Source organism: Schistocerca americana, chromosome 6, assembly GCF_021461395.2.
Source record: "Schistocerca americana isolate TAMUIC-IGC-003095 chromosome 6, iqSchAmer2.1, whole genome shotgun sequence".
NCBI lineage: Eukaryota > Metazoa > Arthropoda > Insecta > Orthoptera > Acrididae > Schistocerca > Schistocerca americana.
This window is the reverse complement of record NC_060124.1, coordinates 377,291,924-377,313,655: the sequence shown is the minus strand read 5'-3', so window position 1 is coordinate 377,313,655 and position 21,732 is coordinate 377,291,924. Positions and strand designations below refer to the sequence as shown.

At 41.7% G+C, this 21,732-nt stretch overlaps 1 protein-coding gene across 1 annotated transcript in view; it reads left to right on the top strand.

The window, feature by feature from the left end:
• The window catches only part of LOC124620157, an 88,016-nt gene that overhangs the window by 14,407 nt on the left and 51,877 nt on the right, over nt 1-21,732 (top strand). Inside the window, exons 2-3 of the mRNA XM_047146827.1 lie at nt 13,505-13,837; nt 20,533-20,714. Coding sequence (XP_047002783.1) covers nt 13,505-13,837; nt 20,533-20,714 — 515 coding nt within the window. The remainder of the gene's footprint in view (nt 1-13,504; nt 13,838-20,532; nt 20,715-21,732) is intronic.

Sequence of the window (21,732 nt, the reverse complement as noted above, 5' to 3'; positions counted from 1 at the left end):
GTCCCTGAACCAACACTTAATGTTTTCAATGAAAACAGTGGCTTCATTGTTGTGATTCTCTGAGTTCTAGAGGATACTAGGGACCGGGTGAACTCTCCACCTCTATTTCTCCTTACCTGACTCTCATCCCATGGCATGACCAAAGACAGAAACACTATGGGGTTGTAAACCTCTGTGATAACATCTGGTTTTGTATCTGCTGAGATGGCTATGTTGTCACGGCTATTGGTATGGCTGAATTTTATCCATTTCATTGTGGATCATCCATCATGATGCCACTCAGTCCTGTTGGAGGCTCTCCCCACAGGTGCCACCCCAGCAAGGCAAAGGCTACCCAGAGTAGTAACCGTTGCCTGGAGTCCCGCTGCCCCAGTTGGACAGGTACCTGCTCTGCGGCATACATGGGGAGTTTACACAATGAGTGCACATGATGACCCCCTCCATCCCTCCCCCCAACACCCCCATTATCTTCTTTCCCAACAACAGATAGGCTACCATGGTGGATTTTGGGTGCAAACATAGATCCACTCTACTAAAAGTGCACGTCATTTATGTTGGCAGCCGAGTTTAGGTTCGTTCTGCGCATCTGACGTCAAAAAATACAGTCAGCCAATGAACAGAGAACGACGTTGCCAGATCTCGACTGCAGAGCAGAGCACGGACGAGTGTCTTCAGTTTTAGAAACGTTCAGTCATAAATTAAGTAATAGAACAAAAGCAATGTCTTGATAGCAGACTTTGTTTTTTGAAAGTTTGGAAAAACCATTCTTTATACCAATTGCTTCATTTTCTATTAATTAATTAAACCAAACAAGCAATAAGACTCTTAATTCAGGCGATAGCAAGGAAAGGTGTTTGTATCAATTTCACGAACTGCTTTGTCGCAATAGAGAACAGCGGTAATTGTTTATTTCCTATTGTACTTCAACGAAGTGCAAGTAATTCATAGACATACCAACAGTGTTTGTCAGAATTTTGCGTGACCTGTTAGAGTCCTTATGGTGAGATATCGCAGGACGAGCTGCGCTAGCATAACGGTTAAGGCGTTGGGTAAGTAAGCATAAGGTGACGAGTTCAAACCTTGTGCTATGCTAAATATTTTCTTTATTTAAAAACAATGTCGAAGTGTCTTACTTCACGAATTTTATTCATTTGAATGCAATTTTTTGAAATTTCTAGTGCTTTGTCTCTTCATTAACCCTATCGCTGCGGCAGTCACGTGCTCCCCGCATTCCACGCTGTGCGCGATTTTGTCATCACTGCACTGCTCGCCTGTGCAGGCACGTGGTGTTCCCACTGCTTTGACACACTTATCATTCGATTTCACAAAAACTATTTGGCCCAAAAATTAGATTTTTACACGTCTTCTTGACTGATACCTTCCCCCCATAAATGACTTAATTTTGTTTTGATGTGCAGCATTAAATGTAGTAAACCATTGCACGAAATTCTGAAGAGTTTGCAGAGGTAAAAGTCTATAGCGTATACTTTCCGTATGGTCGATTTTAGTTGCCACAATGTTGAGAATGAAATGTGGACAAGGTACCTAAATTTCATATAAAATTTACCGTATAACAATATCTCATTTAATTTAAGTACCACATAGTATGTAATATTGAGAAATATTCCGTCTTTCGCGACTGTAATAAAAGTTTTATTTACACCGGGCGCGTTTGGCTTTATTTTAAAGCACTTCAATCAGTCAAAGGAAGTGGGGGGAAGTTATCAGTCAAGAAGATGTGTAAAAATCTAATTTTTGGGCCAAATAGTTTTTGTGGAATCGAATGATAAGTGTGTCAAAGCAGTCGGAAACACCATGTGTCAGCACAGGTGAGCAGTGCAGTGACAAAATCGCGCACAGCGTGGAATGCGGGGAGCACGTCTCTGTAGCAGGGAAAGGGTTAATGCGGCCGTGGTGGCTTTACTTCATAAACTGCGCGCTCCCCCCTAAACGTAAGCTTGCGAACTATACTATACTATGGCGCTGCTTCTCTTGGCGCGTGCGTCGTGTGCAACTGGCAACGCAGCAATCTCCCACGTCTGGGCGGGCATGCGCGAGCCGCCAAGATAAAAGAATTCAACTATAGTAAATGCAGAAGATCACATCACATGGTGGGTAGAAACTAGCACTCCTTTCTCCCAGGAGTGCTAGTTCTGCAAGGTTCACAGAAGAACTGATGTGAAGTTTGGAAGGTAGGAGACAAGGTTCTGGCAGAACTGAAGCTGTGAGGATGGGTCATGAGTCGTGCTTTGGTAGCTCAGTCGGTAGAGCAATTGCCCATGAAAGGCAAAGGTCTTGATTCGAGTCTCACTCTTTCACACAGTTTTAACCTCCCAGGAAGTTTCATATCAGCACACACTCTGCTGTAGAGTGAAAATTTCATTCTGGATTGTTCCAGAAGACCTTTCGTAGGAGGCTCAGGTCACGGGGGGGGTGGGGGGTGGGGGGGGGGGTGGGGGGTGGGGGGGGGGGAGGGGGTGTCATTGGCGTCTGATATTGTCTTTGAACAGTGTACCAATGTTTTAGGGCATTGCGCTTCTATGCAGGATGATGATGAAGGCTGATGGTTGCAAGAACAGATCAGTGTGCTTACGGTTTCTGTACATGCTTTGGTCAAGGCATCAATTTCATTTGTAGCAGACAAACATGTTAAGGAAGAGCAATTCATTGTCTTTTTCTAATTCCATAGTGAAAGGGATGTTACTGTCAATGCTGTTGGGATGTTCTAAGAACTCGCCAAATTTTTCATGTCTGTGGGTCCAAATGATGAACATTATCACCAACATAAGAAAGAGCTAGGTTTTAATTACGTCACGTCTAAGGCAGTACTCTAAATTCTTCATAAAAAGGTTTGTGAGAGCTGGAGCTAATGTGCTTCCCTTCACAGTGCAATCTGGCTGATCATAATATTGGCCATTGTACAGAAAATAAAATGAAGTGTGTACTTAAATAGCTCAAACATGGCACTTTCAGAGAACTGGGGTACTAGCAGTTTCTGGGACTGTGAAATCAAAGAAGCCATTGAAATTAAAGTCAGTAATAACATCCTTAATAGAGACAGTGGTCTGCAGCTCAGCACGTGCTGGCATACAGTGATCATGAGGTTGAAGCAGGTGGCGTCAATGTATGCCTATATATGGTGATGTCGTGAGCACCAGTGACAGCACAGCAACAGCTGGCGCATGTAAGGGCATACCACCACTGCATCAGCAGTCATTCCACTTAAGAATGGCCAATGAGTGGTTGGTCAAAAGCTAATTGCATTTTAACCACTTGACGGAGCTGGAAGCCCATGAACCTTTCATTCAGTCCTATCACTGTGATTTCCAGTCTGTTCCCTAGGCCTTTTCTATAGCAAATCTGTCAGAAAGCGAGAGCTACAGGATAAATAGTTGGTTCAAACAGCTAGTAATGAAACTAAATACAAAAGTCTGGACAGAACTATAAATATTAAATAAAATTCATTTAGTGTCTTCCTTGAAAACATCAGAAGTCTCATTAATAAACATTGTTAACTTCTCATATCCAATCAGCCAAATGGAGGAACATATGTGATTCCACCAGGCTTGTTGTGCATGTCAGAACATCACTGAAATTGAACATACTCACCTTGTTGAATAGAAGCTAACATCATATTATTGTTGAACCAATAGGAAGAAAGGGGAGTGGATTTACATGCAAAAAATGGAGTTTGAATTGTAACAATGTAGGAAAGGATAGAGTGCCACTAATCATAAAGATGATATGTTAAATTGCAGGCAGATGCAATTAAAAGACACTTACACACAAGAATTTGGCTTGGTCCAAGCTGCTGGAGTGGGCAGTCATGTGTGCGTGAGGTGTGCTTATTTCTGAGAATGAATAGTGTGTGTTTCTCTTTCTTTTTCTGATGAAGGCTGTGGCCAAAAGCTTACGTGTGTCTTTAAATTGTGCCTGTCTGCAACTTAACATGTCGTCTTTATGGTAAGTACCAATCTATTTTTTCCTACATTGTTGATATTCCCCAGAGTTTTCATTGTTTGAAAAATGGAGGTAGTACGCAGTCCCTTCAGGTTATTGAATATTATCTTGGACAACTCTTTCAATGATGCACGACAATAGTGAATCAGGGAACACTCAACATTGAAGTATGGATACTTTACTGGCCACAAGCAGCAAATATCTTAACCACTGTAAATCAGATAGAAACAGTTTTAATGAAATTGTGCAGAATGAACTAGATTATCATTGTATCAATATAATAGAAGGAAACATTCCACGTGGGAAAAATTATATATAAAAACAAAGATGAGGTGACTTACCGAACGAAAGCGCTGGCAGGTCGATAGACACACAAACAAACACAAACATACACACAAAATTCAAGCTTTTGCAACAAACTGTTGCCTCATCAGGAAAGAGGGAAGGAGAGGGGAAGACGAAAGGAAGTGGGTTTTAAGGGAGAGGGTAAGGAGTCATTCCAATCCCGGGAGCGGAAAGACTTACCTTTGGGGGAAAAAAGGACAGGTATACACTCGCACACACGCACATATCCATCCACACATACAGCCACAAGCAGACATATTTAAAGACAAAGAGTTTGGGCAGAGATGTCAGTCGAGGCAGAAGTGTAGAGGCAAAGAAGTTGTTGAAAGACAGGTGAGGTATGAGTGGCGGCAACTTGAAGTTAGCGGAGATTGAGGCCTGGCGGATGACGAGAAGAGAGGATATACTGAAGGGCAAGTTCCCATCTCCGGAGTTCGGATAGGTTGGTGTTGGTGGGAAATATCCAGATAACCCGGACGGTGTAACACTGTGCCAAGATGTGCTGGCTGTGCACCAAGGCATGTTTAGCCACAGGGTGATCCTCATTACCAACAAACACTGTCTGCCTGTGTCCATTCATGCGAATGGACAGTTTGTTGCTGGTCATTCCCACATAGAATGCATCACAGTGTAGGCAGGTCAGTTGGTAAATCACGTGGGTGCTTTCACACGTGGCTCTGCCTTTGATCGTGTACACCTTCCGGGTTACAGGACTGGAGTAGGTGGTGGTGGGAGGGTGCATGGGACAGGTTTTGCATCGGGGGCGGTTACAAGGATAGGAGCCAGAGGGTAGGGAAGGTGGTTTGGGGATTTCATAGGGATGAACTAACAGGTTACGAAGGTTAGGTGGACGGCGGAAAGACACTCTTGGCGGAGTGGGGAGGATTTCATGAAGGATGGATCTCATTTCAGGGCAGGATTTGAGGAAGTCGTATCCCTGCTGGAGAGCCACATTCAGAGTCTGGTCCAGTCCCGGAAAGTATCCTGTCACAAGTGGGGCACTTTTGTGGTTCTTCTGTGGGGGATTCTGGGTTCGAGGGGACGAGGAAGTGGCTCTGGTTATTTGCTTCTGTACCAGGTCGGGAGGGTAGTTGCGGGATGCGAAAGCTGTTTTCAGGTTGTTGGTGTAATGATTCAGGGATTCCAGACTGGAGCAGATTCGTTTGCCACGGAGACCTAGGCTGTAGGGAAGGGACCGTTTGATGTGGAATGGGTGGCAGCTGTCATAATGGAGGTACTGTTGCTTGTTGGTGGGTTTGATGTGGTCGGACGTGTGAAGTTGGCCATTGGACAGGTGGAGGTCAACGTCAAGGAAAGTGGCGTGGAATTTGGAGTAGGACCAGGTGAATCTGATGGAACCAAAGGAGTTGAGGTTGGAGAGGAAATTCTGGAGTTCTTCTTCACTGTGAGTCCAGATCATGAAGATGTCATCAATAAATCTGTACCAAACTTTGGGTTGGCAGACTTGGGTAACCAAGAAGGCTTCCTCTAAGCGACCCATGAATAGGTTGGCATACGAGGGGGCCATCCTGGTACCCATGGCTGTTCCCTTTAATTGTCGGTATGTCTGGCCTTCAAAAGTGAAGAAGTTGTGGGTCAGGATGAAGCTGGCTAAGGTGATGAGGAAAGAGGTTTTAGGTAGGGTGGCAGGTGATCGGCGTGAAAGGAAATGCTGCATCGCAGCGAGGCCCTGGACGTGCGGAATATTTGTGTATAAGGACGTGGCATCAATGGTTACAAGGATGGTTTCCGGGGGTAACAGATTGAGTAAGGATTCCAGGCGTTCAAGGAAGTGGTTGGTGTCTTTGATGAAGGATGGGAGACTGCATGTAATGGGTTGAAGGTGTTGATCTACGTAGGCAGAGATACGTTCTGTGGGGGCTTGGTAACCAGCTACAATGGGGCGGCCGGGATGATTAGGTTTGTGGATTTTAGGAAGAAGGTAATTAAAGGGAACAGCCATGGGTACCAGGATGGCCCCCTCGTATGCCAACCTATTCATGGGTCGCTTAGAGGAAGCCTTCTTGGTTACCCAAGTCTGCCAACCCAAAGTTTGGTACAGATTTATTGATGACATCTTCATGATCTGGACTCACAGTGAAGAAGAACTCCAGAATTTCCTGTCCAACCTCAACTCCTTTGGTTCCATCAGATTCACCTGGTCCTACTCCAAATCCCATGCCACTTTCCTTGACGTTGACCTCCACCTGTCCAATGGCTAACTTCACACGTCCGTCCACATCAAACCCACCAACAAGCAACAGTACCTCCATTATGACAGCTGCCACCCATTCCACATCAAACGGTTCCTTCCCTACAGCCTAGGTCTCCGTGGCAAACGAATCTGCTCCAGTCCGGAATCCCTGAATCATTACACCAACAACCTGAAAACAGCTTTCGCATCCCGCAACTACCCTCCCGACCTGGTACAGAAGCAAATAACCAGAGCCACTTCCTCGTCCCCTCGAACCCAGAATCCCCCACAGAAGAACCACAAAAGTGCCCCACTTGTGACAGGATACTTTCCGGGACTGGACCCGACTCTGAATGTGGCTCTCCAGCAGGGATATGACTTCCTCAAATCCTGCCCTGAAATGAGATCCATCCTTCATGAAATCCTCCCCACTCCGCCAAGAGTGTCTTTCCGCCGTCCACCTAACCTTCGTAACCTGTTAGTTTATCCCTATGAAATCCCCAAACCACCTTCCCTACCCTCTGGCTCCTATCCTTGTAACCGCCCCCGATGCAAAACCTGTCCCATGCACCCTCCCACCACCACCTACTCCAGTCCTGTAACCCGGAAGGTGTACACGATCAAAGGCAGAGCCACGTGTGAAAGCACCCACGTGATTTACCAACTGACCTGCCTACACTGTGATACATTCTATGTGGGAATGACCAGCAACAAACTGTCCATTCGCATGAATGGACACAGGCAGACAGTGTTTGTTGGTAATGAGGATCACCCTGTGGCTAAACATGCCTTGGTGCACAGCCAGCACATCTTGGCACAGTGTTACACCGTCCGGGTTATCTGGATACTTCCCACCAACGCCAACCTATCCGAACTCCGGAGATGGGAACTTGCCCTTCAGTATATCCTCTCTTCTCGTCATCCGCCAGGCCTCAATCTCCGCTAACTTCAAGTTGCCGCCACTCATACCTCACCTGTCTTTCAACAACTTCTTTGCCTCTACACTTCTGCCTCGACTGACATCTCTGCCCAAACTCTTTGTCTTTAAATATGTCTGCTTGTGGCTGTATGTGTGGATGGATATGTGCGTGTGTGCGAGTGTATACCTGTCCTTTTTTCCCCCAAAGGTAAGTCTTTCCACTCCCGGGATTGGAATGACTCCTTACCCTCTCCCTTAAAACCCACTTCCTTTCGTCTTCCCCTCTCCTTCCCTCTTTCCTGATGAGGCAACAGTTTGTTGCGAAAGCTTGACTTTTGTGTGTATGTTTGTGTTTGTTTGTGTGTCTATCGACCTGCCAGCGCTTTCGTTCGGTAAGTCACCTCATCTTTGTTTTTATATATAGATTATCATTGTATGTAGACATATAAATGTTGTCTTTATGTCAGATGGTTTTGATAGAGGGCACTTGGAGTTGTTGATGTCCGGCTTCGGATTATTTTTCATATTAAAGTTAAAGTTCAAACAATGGAAAATCCAGTATGGAATATAACAATATTATGAAAAGGATAATTGGTACTCGACATATAGGAGAGATGCTGAGTCACAGAAAGGCAGAATAAAAAGATTGTTGGAAAGTGAGCTTTTGGCCAACAAGGCCTTTTTTTAAAAAAGACAAAAAAATTCCCTCTCTCTCTCTTTCATGCAAACACAACTCATATGCACATGACCACTGTCTCTCCAGCTGAAGCCAGACTGCAAGCAACAGCACATGATGGGAGGGGCAACTGGGTGGTGGGGGTAAGGACAAAGCTGGGGCAGGGAGGGAAGGGATAATAGGGTAGGGGTGGGCGACAGTGAAGTGCTGCTTGTGGGAGCGAGCAGGGATGAGGTGGAGAGAGGCTAGGGCAGCTAGGTGCAATCGGGAGGTTAATGGAGGGCTAGGGAGAGCAGGGGTAGTGGAAAAGGAGAGAAGCAGAAAAACTGGGTGCATTGGTGGAATAGAGGGCTGTGTAATGCTGGAATGGGAACAGGGAAGTGGCTAGATGGGTAAGGACAATGACTAACGAATGTTGAGGTAAGGAGTGTTACGGGAATGTAGAATATATTTCAGGGAGAGTCCCACCTGCACAATTCTGAAAAGCTGATGTTAGTGAGAAGGATCCAGATGGCACAGGCTGCAAAGCAGTCATTGAAATGGAAAACGTAACGTTGTGCAGTGTGCTCAGCAACAGCTGTTTCTTGGCCACAGATTGCCAGTAGCCATTCATGCTGACAGGCAGCTTGTTGGTTGTCATGCCCAAATAAAATGCAGCTTAATGTGGAGATCACATGACTAGTTTCACAGGTATACCCACTATCCATAGTGGTACTCTACCACCCACCAAACGTACATAATATCCTCGTCCATCCCTACACAACCACCGAGTGAGGTGGCGCAGTGGTTAGACACTGGACTCGGATTCGGGAGGATGACGGTTCAGTCCCGCGTCCGGCCATCCTGATTTAGGTTTTCCGCAATTTCCCTCAATCACTCCAAGGCAAATGCCACGATGGTTCCTTTGAAAGGGCATGGCCGACTTCCTTCCCCATCCTTCCCTTATCCGATGAGACTGATGACCCCGCTGTCTGGTCTCCTTCCCCAAACAACCCACCTACACAACCCCTGCTCCCAACCCCTTGCCTCATGGCTGTTATCCCTGTAATAGACCTACATGCAAGACCTGTCACACACATCTTAACACTACCACCTACTCTAGTCCAGTCACAAACATCGCCTATCCCATCAAAGGCAGGACTGCCTGTGAAACCAGTCATGTCAAGCTGCAACCACTATGCAGCACTATACGTGGGCATGACAACCAACAAGCTGTCTGTCCTCCACATGAATGGCCACCAACGTTCTGTGGCCAAGAAACAGCTGGACCACACTGTTGTTGAGCAAGCTGCACAACATGATGTTCTTCATTTCAATGACTGCTTTACAGCCTGTGCCATCTGGATCCTTTTCATAATGAAGTTAAAGTTCCCTATATGGATTGAAGTACATGGTATAAAAGCCACTGACAGTTGTTCTTAAGTGCAATAACTTGCAATGATTTAGCTCTAAAATCACTAGTCAATACCTTATCTGACCATGATAGTGAAATGCAACAATAGAATATACTTTCCAGTTTTATTCAGATCGTAGAAGAACAGTACTGAATTGCAGGCCCATAACAAAAAGAGTTGATTACAGTGTTTAGAGAGAAAATAGATGAAGAATGCGGGTGAGAAATTTATAAAGCAGACAGTGTAGATGAAAAATTGAGCTCTTTCTTAAAAATATTGTTATAGCTCTTTGAGCCTTATTTTCCTTTAAAACAACTAGGTATAAAATCAAACAAAAGTAAGGATAAGGGATGGGTAGCTCCTGGGATTAATCTTATTCCAGAAAGAAAGAGCTCCATCTAATTCAGAGGGCAAGATGTAGTCAAGAGTTGAAATGTCATTACCACTGATATTGTGAAACCTTCCATCCTGTTATTAGAAAAAGCAAAATTGATGCACTATGCTCAAAAAATAACACACTTCAAGAACAAAGCAGAAACAATATGGGTTGTTCGGTGTCTTTTTGTCTTTAGAAGCATCTTGGCTGGGGTTCTGAGTTGCAGAAAGGCACAGCAAAAAGGCAGTCAGAAATTTAGCTTTCGGCCTTGTTGGCCGACAGCTAACTTTCTGACAGACTTCTTGTTGTGCCTTTGTGCGACTCAGCATCTCCGCTATATGGTGAGTAGCAACTATCCTTTTTATTATATTGTTACATAACTGTGACTACATTAAGCAGTGTAGTGATATTTTGTTGTTAAAACATTATGCAGATTAGGATTCAGTGATTTTCTTATCGCTTGTAATGTATACCTTTACTTGTTTGACATTCCTGAAGGTTTTCCTTCTTGTTGGCACTTACAGAACACAGTGATGAATGACGACACATGATTTACTTTGCTGAGGAAAGGGGGTGTAACAGTGTTTTAGTATTTCAGTAGTTCACCTAGAAATAATTCACAAAGTCTGCATTCAATTTAATGATTTTTTTTTCCTAGTTTGCACACACACACACACACACACACACACACACACACACACACACACACACACACACACACTATACATATATATATGCAAAGATGCTGTGACTTACCAAACAAGAAAGCGCTGGTAGATAGACACAATAAAACACACACACACACACACACACACACACACACACACACACACACACAAAAATTTCAAGCTTTCGCAACCCAAGGTTGCTTCATCAGGAAAGAGGGAAGGAGCGGGAAAGACGAAAGGATGTGGGTTTTAGGGAGAGGGTAAGGAGTCATTCCAATCCTGGGAGCGGAAGGACTTACCTTAGGGGTGTGTTTGTTTGTGTGTTTTTTATTGTGTCTATCTACCAGCGCTTTCTCGTTTGGTAAGTCACAGCATCTTTGTTATTTATATACATTTTTCCCACGTGGAATGTTTCCCTCTATTATATAGTGGTGCAGAGAGGAAGATACTGAATTCATACTGAAGGGGTTGTAAGATGAGTGGTGAGCTTGTGGGCCCAGTGGGAACACCATTGACAATTAAGAATGGCTTGTATTAACTGTAATACATGATGTAGCAAGGCAAACTTGCCTTTCTCTGTTGTCCCTAGTCAGTGCTGATGTGTGGGTGGTGTTTCCTGCCCAAACTGCTGAGCCACTGCTCTGTGATGTTGGTGGAAGGCTTGTGGTAAGTCAGCAGCCTTTAGAGACCATGGCCATTGACATCAGCAGTGGACTGCTTTTTTCAATTAGTCCCTCACTCTTCTCAGGTCTCCACTGCAGTGCTTGAAAATGGCTGTGGAGAATGACTCACTGCCATCTGGCAGGAGTCAGATGGCTGATGGTGCTGTGGCATTGAGTCACACTAGGAACTCAGCATCAGCAGCAGTAGACATGGAGGGCAGGTCAGCAGGGCTGTGGTGCCAAGTCCTATGAAGAACATATTGCTGGCACCAGTCACAGTCCGGTCTCAAGCCTGCAGCCCAGTTTTGAACCCATGGCTGCTGCTGGTGGTGCCCTATAGTCATGCTGCCCAACATAGCTCTGACATCATGGTGATGTGTCTGCTTTCTGGAAATGAGAAATGCCCCCTGCCTCAAAATCCAAACTTATTCATATGGCTCTGGGGAACATTTGTTTCACTAAAACCTGGTACCTAGTCATGTGACGCATAACAAGAGAATTGCCCTGATGTGCTGACACCATCCCAGTTGCTGCAGGTTCCCGCTGTGTGGTGCAGCTCACTGCTGTCAGCTATCCTTGGTTTGCAATCCTCTGTGTGTCTTTATGTGAGTCACATGCCATCACAATTTTGGGTATTAGATTGTGGCTGCTAATGCCATGCTCTACAGCAGCTTCCTCACTACTTTTTATTACTTTTGATAAAGACATAACTTTTGCTCCAATACTGGGTACTGGCACTCCAATACTCTGATGTCACAAATTTATACTTTCCTTGGTTTTACCTAAACTGCTAGAGGTGAATACAGGGAAAGCACTTTAAATAAGATATAGACTTTATTAAGACCTCCTGCTATAAGCCCTAGAGTTGGTCTTAACACATTTACATGTGTGAACAACTGCCACAGTCTGAGAAACCAACACTAGCAAGTTTGATTTGAGCCAGCTATCAGAGATTGTAAGTAGCTAGCAATACAGAGTTAATATTTATGTCAGATTTAATTACAGTATTTAGAAATAAAACAAAAGTTATATAATTTTTATTACTTTTTGTGGTAAAAGGTTAGAACATGTTTAAACACACACACTTTGAAACATATACACTCCTAAAAGACAGCTGAGCTTAAAGTATACTGGAAGACAGCTTTATTACATCAAGACCAACTGGTGTGAAATTTCCAAATTGTGAGTTGACTGAAGCTGGACATAATGGACATAATTTTCCATCTCTGTCTAACCTGCCAATATTCAATAATTTTACTTTAAATGTTATCAGTAAGTTTTTAGTTCACAATTTACATAATTATTTATTTGTAGGCCTTCTCAGTGGCTCACTGGAACATGTTTCCCCTTTGCAAACTGTTATAACCAGGAATAACACAATAACCTCTTCAGTCTGTTTTATTAAATCACAAATCACTTTTTAACAATTATGTTAGCCAAGCGTCTACCCAGGCTCACACTCAGAAGTAATGCATAATTAAATTTTGGTTATACCAATGTCCAAATGTGCATGGTGGGGTGCACATTCCGTAATTATTCCCAAGTCCAGTGAAGTTCAGTCTCTCCGAGTGAAGTCGCAAGATTTCTGCCGAGCAGCCAGGTAACCTCGAGTGGGCGGTGAGTCATCCACAAGCAGCTGGAACATGGCGTACTGGACTTCCCGATGAGAACTGTCATTTGCGGCGGCGGCTGGGTTTATATAAGGCTTGCTAGTTAATCGAGCCGTCGGCAGGGGTTGCCGTTTTTCAGGGAAAAACAACCGCAATGTTTCCTGGCGTAGCCAATTGCTGTGTGCTGACAAACGCGCGCGCGCGCGAAGGCGGCCAGCAATGGTAGCCGCGAGCTGCCCAGAGAAGTGCGGCCAGTAATGTATTTCTCGGCCACGTAAGGGAGTGTGCGTGTGAAGACGGCAAGCGATGTATTTGGTGGCCGCGTACTGGAGCGCGTTGTTCGGTGTTTGTTAGAAGTGGTGTGTACCACACAAACATTGCATTGTATTCTTCTCTCAAATATTGCTTGTTATGCCAATGCATCTGTTCATTTCATATCCATGCATTCTGAAGTTTATCTGTAACTGAACAGGGATCTATACTTCTATAATCACACTCATTGCAAGAGCACTCTACTTTCAGTTATCAGTTGCTACTTTCATTGGTTATAGCTGTGCCAGCTGCAGGTGCTTGAGAAAAAATTTATGCAACTATACAGAGAATTAAATTAAATTAATTAGATATAAAAAGAAAATACAACAAAACTAACCTTCCCCACTGCTGGCCAATCACTTTTAAGCTTCTCTTGTTTCACATCCAGCCCAGAGCCATGGTCTGAAGACACAGTGCGGTGCCATTGGCGATTACGTGGGCACTGTGAGCTGCTGCTTGTGCCACAGCCGTACCCCGTACTGGCACTACCATCAGCCAGGGGTCGCCATCTGTGGTGGGCGCACGCAGCACGTGCTGTACCTCAGTCCACCTACCGCCGCTATGTCAGTGTTGCTGCTGCTGCTACAATCAGTGCTGCCAAAGCTATCCGTCCACCGCATTCTATACAACATGTTGTCTGGTGCAATGAACTCTTCCAGCTGGACAAGGCCGATGCACCTGCACGTTGCGCATTCATAGACGGCACTGTGCATCTTTTAAGGTGAGTCTTATGGCTAGAGAGATGTATCAGAGAACCTTATTGGTTGAAAGGAAGTTCCATCTACATGAACACTTTTGCAGCTGGCACTGTGCTTTCCGTGAGGTGAAACTTATTGCTAGAGGGATTTGTCAAAGTACGTTATAGGTTTGTTGAAAAAATCAGCAACTGGTAATTTTCAACAAATGCACTTACAGCTGCTGAAGATGGATAAAGTACTACATTATACACGTAAAAGAAGTTCCAATTCAGTTCTTTACTAACCACAGACAACGTGACCTTGTAACTACTAAATTTTAATATAGCACTTTCTTAAGGTAACTGTGCGCTCTAGTAGTAAGACTGAGTGGAATTTATTTGACAAATGTAGAGAATGAACAAAATAATAATAATAATAATAATAATAATAATCAACATCATCATATTTACTGAATAAGCCATACTGACAAATATGAATTCTGAATTCTCCAGGGGTTGAGGACTACATATATCATGCATAGTAGTCAATGGGATTTTGTACAACCCATAACAAAGAAATTGCTCCAGTTTCTTGGGAGAAAATGAAAGGAAAGTGTTTGGTTCTAAATTTGTTTTGCGGTACAGATAACAATGATTCAGTCTATTCAGATTTGCCATTGTTGAATGACACAGCTCTTGGAGGCATGTTATTTGCCCTACATGCCCATCAGCAGCATCTTGGAAACAAGGGCACCCATAGGATAGTTTATTGGGGAAAAGGGGGGGGGGGGGGCAGGGATAATCCTGGGGTATAGAGTATTTTTAATATTTCGGAAGAAGAATGGTGATTTGTAAGTAGACATAACAAAGTTCCAGTTCCAGCACTGTTAAAAAACCTGTGTACTAATGACTTTCAAATCATATTCTTGAATGAAAAACACCTGATGGCACTGTACTTCCTTTCCGTGAGAGCTAGGAAGGGGGAGGGGGGGAGAAAGGGGTGGGGGATGGTGCCCTTTGCACCTGGGTATGGATGTGCCCTTTCCATCTGGGTATGGATGATGCCCTTGCTTGGGAAGTCTTCAGCTGAGAACACATGTCTGCACCACTGAATGAACATGACCACCTCAAATTGTTCCACAGAACTTACTAGTTAACTTTCATTTCAGTTTGACCATGTAACTCACTGAAAACCTTGATATGACTGTGCAGACCAAGAAAAAAATTCTACTTTGTTTCAAAATTAGAAGAAGACAGCCTGGATTGCACGCATATTGGGAGCCTGTAATGTTTGACGTGATGACAGATGAATCCAGCACAACAGTGACTTCAGATCTAATTGTGGTCAGGACAATTCTGTTGTAATGTCATAGAAAGAAAAACAATTAAGTTAGAATAGAGATGAACACGGAGATGACTTTTCTTGAGTGGACTTCTTCTTCTTCTTCTTCTTTTTTTCTTCTTCCTCTTCTTCCGTCATGCATTAGGCTTTCCCTAAGTCCATTGCAGCTACACCTGGTCCTTCCATCATTTTGCAGGTCTTCCAATACATCTTTTATCTTGCAGAGTACATCACCAAAAATATAGTGGTAATCTTGATTTGTCCATTTGTAACAGATGGGATATCCATTTTTGTCAGTATTCGTCAGCTTTACTGTTTATATCGAAAATATTTAATTCCTTCCCGATATCTGTATTTCTTTTGTAGTCTAGCTTGGTATATCCTGCTATTTACCTGAGGAATTTCATTTCATTGGCTTGTAACGTTATTTTATCTTTCATATTCATTACCCAAGATTTTCTTTCATATAGTAATGTTGATACTGACATAACTTTATAAAATTTTAGATATGTTTCTGTTCTTACTTTATGTTGGAGGGCTCTTCTGATAGTGCCATTTAAGTAGTTAAATTTCTCAATTTTGCCTTTTTCATTTAAGTCTCCCCTGTACAACAGCATGGTTCCTAGAAATTTGAATCTATCTACTTGCTCTATAATCTTGTTATCTATAATTATTTTTGTTCTTACTGGGTTTTTTCCACACAGTGCCATGGCTGGCATGTTTGGTATAGTTTGTAGGCAGCTCTCTGCAGTCCATCTTCATTAATCGAAATTAACACTTGGTCATCTGTGAATAGCAAAGTCGTAATGTAATCTTTTTGGTTGAAATTATATGTATAGTTCTTCAGTTTCATTCTCCATTGTTGTATAATGTTGTCAATGTATTTATTAAAAAGCAGTGGAGAGAAACTGCAATCTTGTCGAACTCTAAATTAATAACCTTTGTTGTTTCTTCATTATCCCCAATTATTTGGATTCTTGTATTAGCATAGATCTTTTGAACTATCTGTACAATGTGTATTGGTATATCTTCTTACTAAAATTTCCCACAATAGCTGTCTATTTACTTTATCAAAAGCCTTTACATAATCGACAAAAAGGATGTGTCTTTCTTTATTGAATTCCTTATGTTTTTCTATAATTTGCTGTAGCATAAATATGTTGTCTGTAAAGCTTCTCCCTTTTCTGAATCCATTTTGTTCTCCTGGCAGCAGGCACTCCATTATGGGTTTTAGTCTTTTACTTATTATTGTAGCACAGGTCTTATATGCTGTATTTAAGAGTGATATGCTCTATAATTTTCAGGTTTTGATCTGTCTCCTTTTTTAAATATTGGTTTTATAAGTGAGATCTTCCATTCTTTTGGTATTACCGTTGTTATCCAGCAAAGATTCAAAAATTTGAGAAACTTTTTTTAAAATGCTACTGAAGAATATTTTATTAGTTTGCTGTTAATGCCATCACTTCCTACTGTCTTTTGGTTCTTTTTATACCTGAGAATATGTTCTAATTCTTGGAATTCTAGATGATCTGGATTTGTTTCAAGATCTTCATCATTTTCTGCGCAGCCAGTCTTTGTTCTTTATTACATTGATATCTGCCACATCCTTTTCACTGTTATTCAAGTGTCTTACCATTTTATATGCAAGTGCTTGTCTCCCATGGACATCTTTTTTGATCATGGTAACAAAGTTATCCCAACTGTCTTGATGGAGCTTCCTGCTTAGTTTTTTCACTTCTGCTATCTGCTTGGTTTTTTCACTTCTGCTGTGTGCTTCTTGTCTACTTAGTTATTCTCCTGAGTTGAGTGTTGTAGATATTTTCTATATAGTTTGCTCTTTATTTCAACAGACTCCTCAATTTCTTTTGCCCTAATCATGTGGCCTTTTTTCTTCTTCCTGTGTTTTGTTTTACCTAAAGCTTCACTGGCAGCAGTTCTTAACATTATCTTAATCTGTTCCCACTCATTTTCAATACTCTCTGATTCTGGAGCTGTGCCTATTATTGTGTCAAAGCGTTTTTGATAAAGATTCTTGATTGACTCATGTTCTAGTAAGTAGACTTTATGTACCTCCCTTAGTTGTTCTGGGGATTTTTTGTTTTATGCAATCTCTGCTTTAGGACAGCTTTTGCTTGTAGCAGGAAGTGGTCTGTGTTAATGGCATACCCTCTATATACACGCAATCCTGAATCAGAACAGCTGTTTTTTGGTTTGCTATGAAGTAGTCAATTATGGTTCTAAATCCTCTGGTGGGCCATGTGTATTTGTATATGTATTTGTGTTTAAAGTAAGTGTTTAATATCCTAAAGTTGTTGAGAGCTGCAAAAAGTCTTAACATGGTTCCATTGCTGGTGACTGTAGACTCTTTAGCATAGCCAACTTAATTATCTTTCCCTTCCTATTCTTGCATTGTAGTCTCCACCAATGAAAATATAGTCATTCTTATTTATCCTGTCTAATGTTTTCTGTTGATCTCCATAGAACGTCTCGCTTTTCTTAGTCCTCCCTTCCTCTGGGGCATACACTGCTATACAGGTTAGATATCCTCTAGAAATTTTACATCTTATGCTGCATATCTGATCATTTATCCATGCATAGCTTATCAATCTGTTTGTCCATTTTTATTTATTATTATGGCAATGCCAGCTTGTGCTCTTTGCTCTGTTCTACTCCACTGTATATCATAGTATAATTTCCTATATCTTTAGTTCCCTTCATTTTCTTTTTAGTTCCTGTGATAAATGCTATATCACAACTCCTCTCTTCTAATATTTTATGTAGTTCTCCTTCCTTTGTTGATATCCCTCTGATGTTCCACATTATTAAGTTTACATGTTCCGCAATACCAAAATCTTTAACCTTTTTCCTTTTCTGGTTTGTTGTATGGTTTTCTGTCCAGCTTTCCCTATGTAGCTTCCCAGTAACTTTTTATTTCACCTGGCCACCTTACAGGGGCTGTGAAGGTATAGTTGGATAGTGGGGCTGCCACTTCAAAGCCTTCCAACGTACTTGATTTTCTTGTAAGGGTTTACTACCGTAGGAAAGCTGGCTTCTCTATGCCTCTAGAGCCCTCCCTGCCCTATGTTGTGGGACACGCTTTGTCTGGCTCCTCTGTCAAGGCCTGTCCAACTCGGGTGGCCCTACTGATAGCTTCGCTACCATCGGCATAGCCCTTGACTTCATCGAAGCATGCAAAGCCTCTCGCCCCATTAAGGCGGTGTCCCCTGGGAGGGTCTTGAGTGGACTACATATTACAATTAACATTTGTGACAAGTTAAAAATGTGTGTCAACTGAGACTTGAACTTGGATCCCTGGTCTTTTATAGAGCACTTCTGTAGAGGTTGGAGGCTATGGAGAGAAACTAGAGATAAGTTGAAGCTTTGGGTCAATCTGTGAGGCATGCTTAGATAATGAAATTTGTTGCATGCCACCCACAGAAAATTGGGATTTGGCTTTGAGACTTTTGTGAGCCTGCTTCTTCAACAACACAGATTTTATTAAATTCACCTTATCATTAATGAAATAACAGACTCTTCTGGAAATACACAAAAGACTTCTGGAGGCAGATACCTTGTGGTCAGTACAGTACTCTGAATGTTTACTGAATAACTTACAAGTCAGTTCTGGAGAACACTTTTTGTAGGTTGGATTGGGAAACAGTTACAAACCATGCTCTTGGTAGAGTGATGTGCTACAGGTTTGTTCACTGAAAACACAATGGTTGGAATGAAGACATACGTGCATTAGGCAAACAGGCAAATCTGTATGTTAGTCAAACATGATTAGTCAGAAACAACAAAATCCAGTGCACAGTTCAGCGGGAATCCAAGCAACACAGAGTCATCATCAGTAGATATAACAACAACTTGCTGTAAACATTGACTGAGTCAAAAGTGAAATCATGGCAGTCAGTGGTAGTCCTTACGTGCACCACGTGTGTTCTTCCATATGACCAATACCATCAGGTTTATCCTTCTGTGAAACACTTAGCGATCTTGCTGGACATGTGCTTAATTGTACTGAATGATCCATACATACGTTCATCAGGATTGTAAGAGAGACACCCAATTTTAAGTTGTCATGCATGACAATGCCACACCAGGATTTGAACCTGCATCTTTGCATTTTGTAGACTGTGATCTTACAGATTGAACTGTTAGAGCACACTTTAGGATGTGTCGCACAGATCCTGAAATGGATATTGCAGGTAGTGGCAAATGAGAGCTTTAAGATGAACTGGCAGAGTGAAACGAAGCAAGATGGGGTAGCTCCATTTGCTATAATCCCATTCCTTAAATATTGTTTTTCTTTTCTGTTTTTTGTTCCACACATAAAATATGTACTTTGAATGTGTGAAAGCTCCAAGTTCTTACTTAGGCAGTAATTTTCAAAACCTTTTTATTCTACATATATAGTGTAATTATTTTTGAGGGCACATTTTATTTAAAGAAATATTCACAATTTAAGTCAAATAAACAAAAAGCACTTTAAAATCAAACCCCCAAAAATCTGTTGGTTTTAAGATTGACTTACATTATTTGAAATCCCTCATGATCCTCTTTTGAACAAACATTTTACTTTTTCCAAAATTTAGTATTTCAGAAGTTATTCCTGTTCAAAATTATCTTATTCTAGACTGTTCCAATATTAATCCTTTTAAAATTTAAGTGTCATCTCCTTGTAGCCCTATTTTTTCTGATTCTAAAAATGTGTACATTTACTAAAATAACATGTTACTTTGTGAAATATTCAAATCAGAAACTGTAATTTTCCAGTAATTTCTGGTGGGCTTTTGTAGATTCCAGTGTGATCCAAAACTTTCACCTGATAAAATAGAAGCGTCAATTATACTTATGTAAGAGGATACAGCTTATGGTAAAACAAATTTACTTCGCTGTCTAATATGTGTGCATCTTTTCCTGTCTTTTATGTTAATGTCTAAAACATAATAATGTGTATTTTAATTTTTTGTAACATCTGTCCTATGTGTGTCTTTAAAGTAGGTGCTCCAAACAAAGTTAGCTGTCACCCATCATTCAGCATATCAAGTTACTTGTCAGTCAGTCACCACCTGTCATTCAATACATAAAATTCTATGTCAGCCAGTTGGCAACTAGCACTCATAGAACAAAGTTACTATGTTAGTTGTCTGTGCTTCTTGTGAAGTTTTTTAGACCATTCATAGCCTATGGAGATCACCAACCAGTGATGTTAAATTTATATAATTCATTGGAAACAATCTGATCATCAAGTGTTTAAAAGCAGTGAAACAGTAATTAAGTGACCAAATTCGGGTATTCTCATGATTTTGATAGTCCTGTATAGTCATTAAAGTAACTGACATTGTTGTGAGGGAAACAAAATCATATAGCATTTGCATGAGTGCTGTGTGTACAGGCAGCAATGCGAATTGGTATCAGTGAGCCTGGAGGGAGCACGACTGGAACGTCGAGAGGCCGTGGCACTTTTGGATGCCTTAGAAGGCTCAGCACAGACACTGCGTGGTCTGTTCCTGTGGGACTTTGTACGACGTGACCAGAATCCTCTCACCCTGGATGAGACGCCTCTCCAGTACCGCGGTGAGCTGCAGTGCATGAGTCTCTCTTACTGTAGACACTATTTTACAAGTATTATTAAAATTGAAATTGGATTTTTTCTGTGAGTTTATTGATGACAGATAAAATGGCAAAAGCCAAAAGCAGTATATCATTTTTCAACAAAGTTTACTTCATAAAAAAAAAAAAAAATCCAGTGAAAAAGTAGATTGCTGGCCCCTTCATCAAAAAGGAAGAGGAGCACTTTGACAGTCAACTGTACATTAACAGTGCTCCTTTTGTGAATTTATGCTTAGTACCTGAAATTATGTTCTGACTTTTGGTGTGATGGAGAGATGCTCATTTCATCACTTTCAGTATTCACTACTGGGTAGTGTAGATAGCATGATTTGGTGTTGATGTTTCATATAGTGCAAACATGCCATCATTTTACCCTCCTTTACATGCTGTTCCTTTGGCATCCATTGCAAATCGGCCTTAAGTCTCTTCATCATTGAGAACTGTGACATATGCTTTATAAATGAAAAGAAACAAAACCTCACCAGTAACAAGAAATCATTTTTGACCAGACTTAACTTAGATGACAGCTAAATAGTCCTACAGCTGGCTATCCAGCAAAGACCCATTCATTTCCAAAGAAATAAAAATAGCTTTTAAAGTACCATAAATAAAGAGTAATGACAGGTAAATGAATCAGGAAGCTCAGTTCAATATATTTTGCATTTAGAAGTGACCTTCATTGTTCTGTCTTATGGAAATATCATCTGAAGCAATGCCTCTGAACTCTAACATAAACAAAGTATTTGCATAGTAAGTGTGAACACTAGGAATACTGGGAATTTTCTTAGTAACTGTAAAATGTGCTTTCTGGGCAGTTTACCCCATGTTAAAACAAGCAATATTTACTCAGATTTCTTGTGTCTTTTGGTGCTCATAAATGTACTGTTTTGATACTACTTTGATGGGAGTAACTTTGCCTATCATATCATGATTACGTTACGTTTATCAGATGCTAACTATTTTATTGAATTATCTGTGTTGT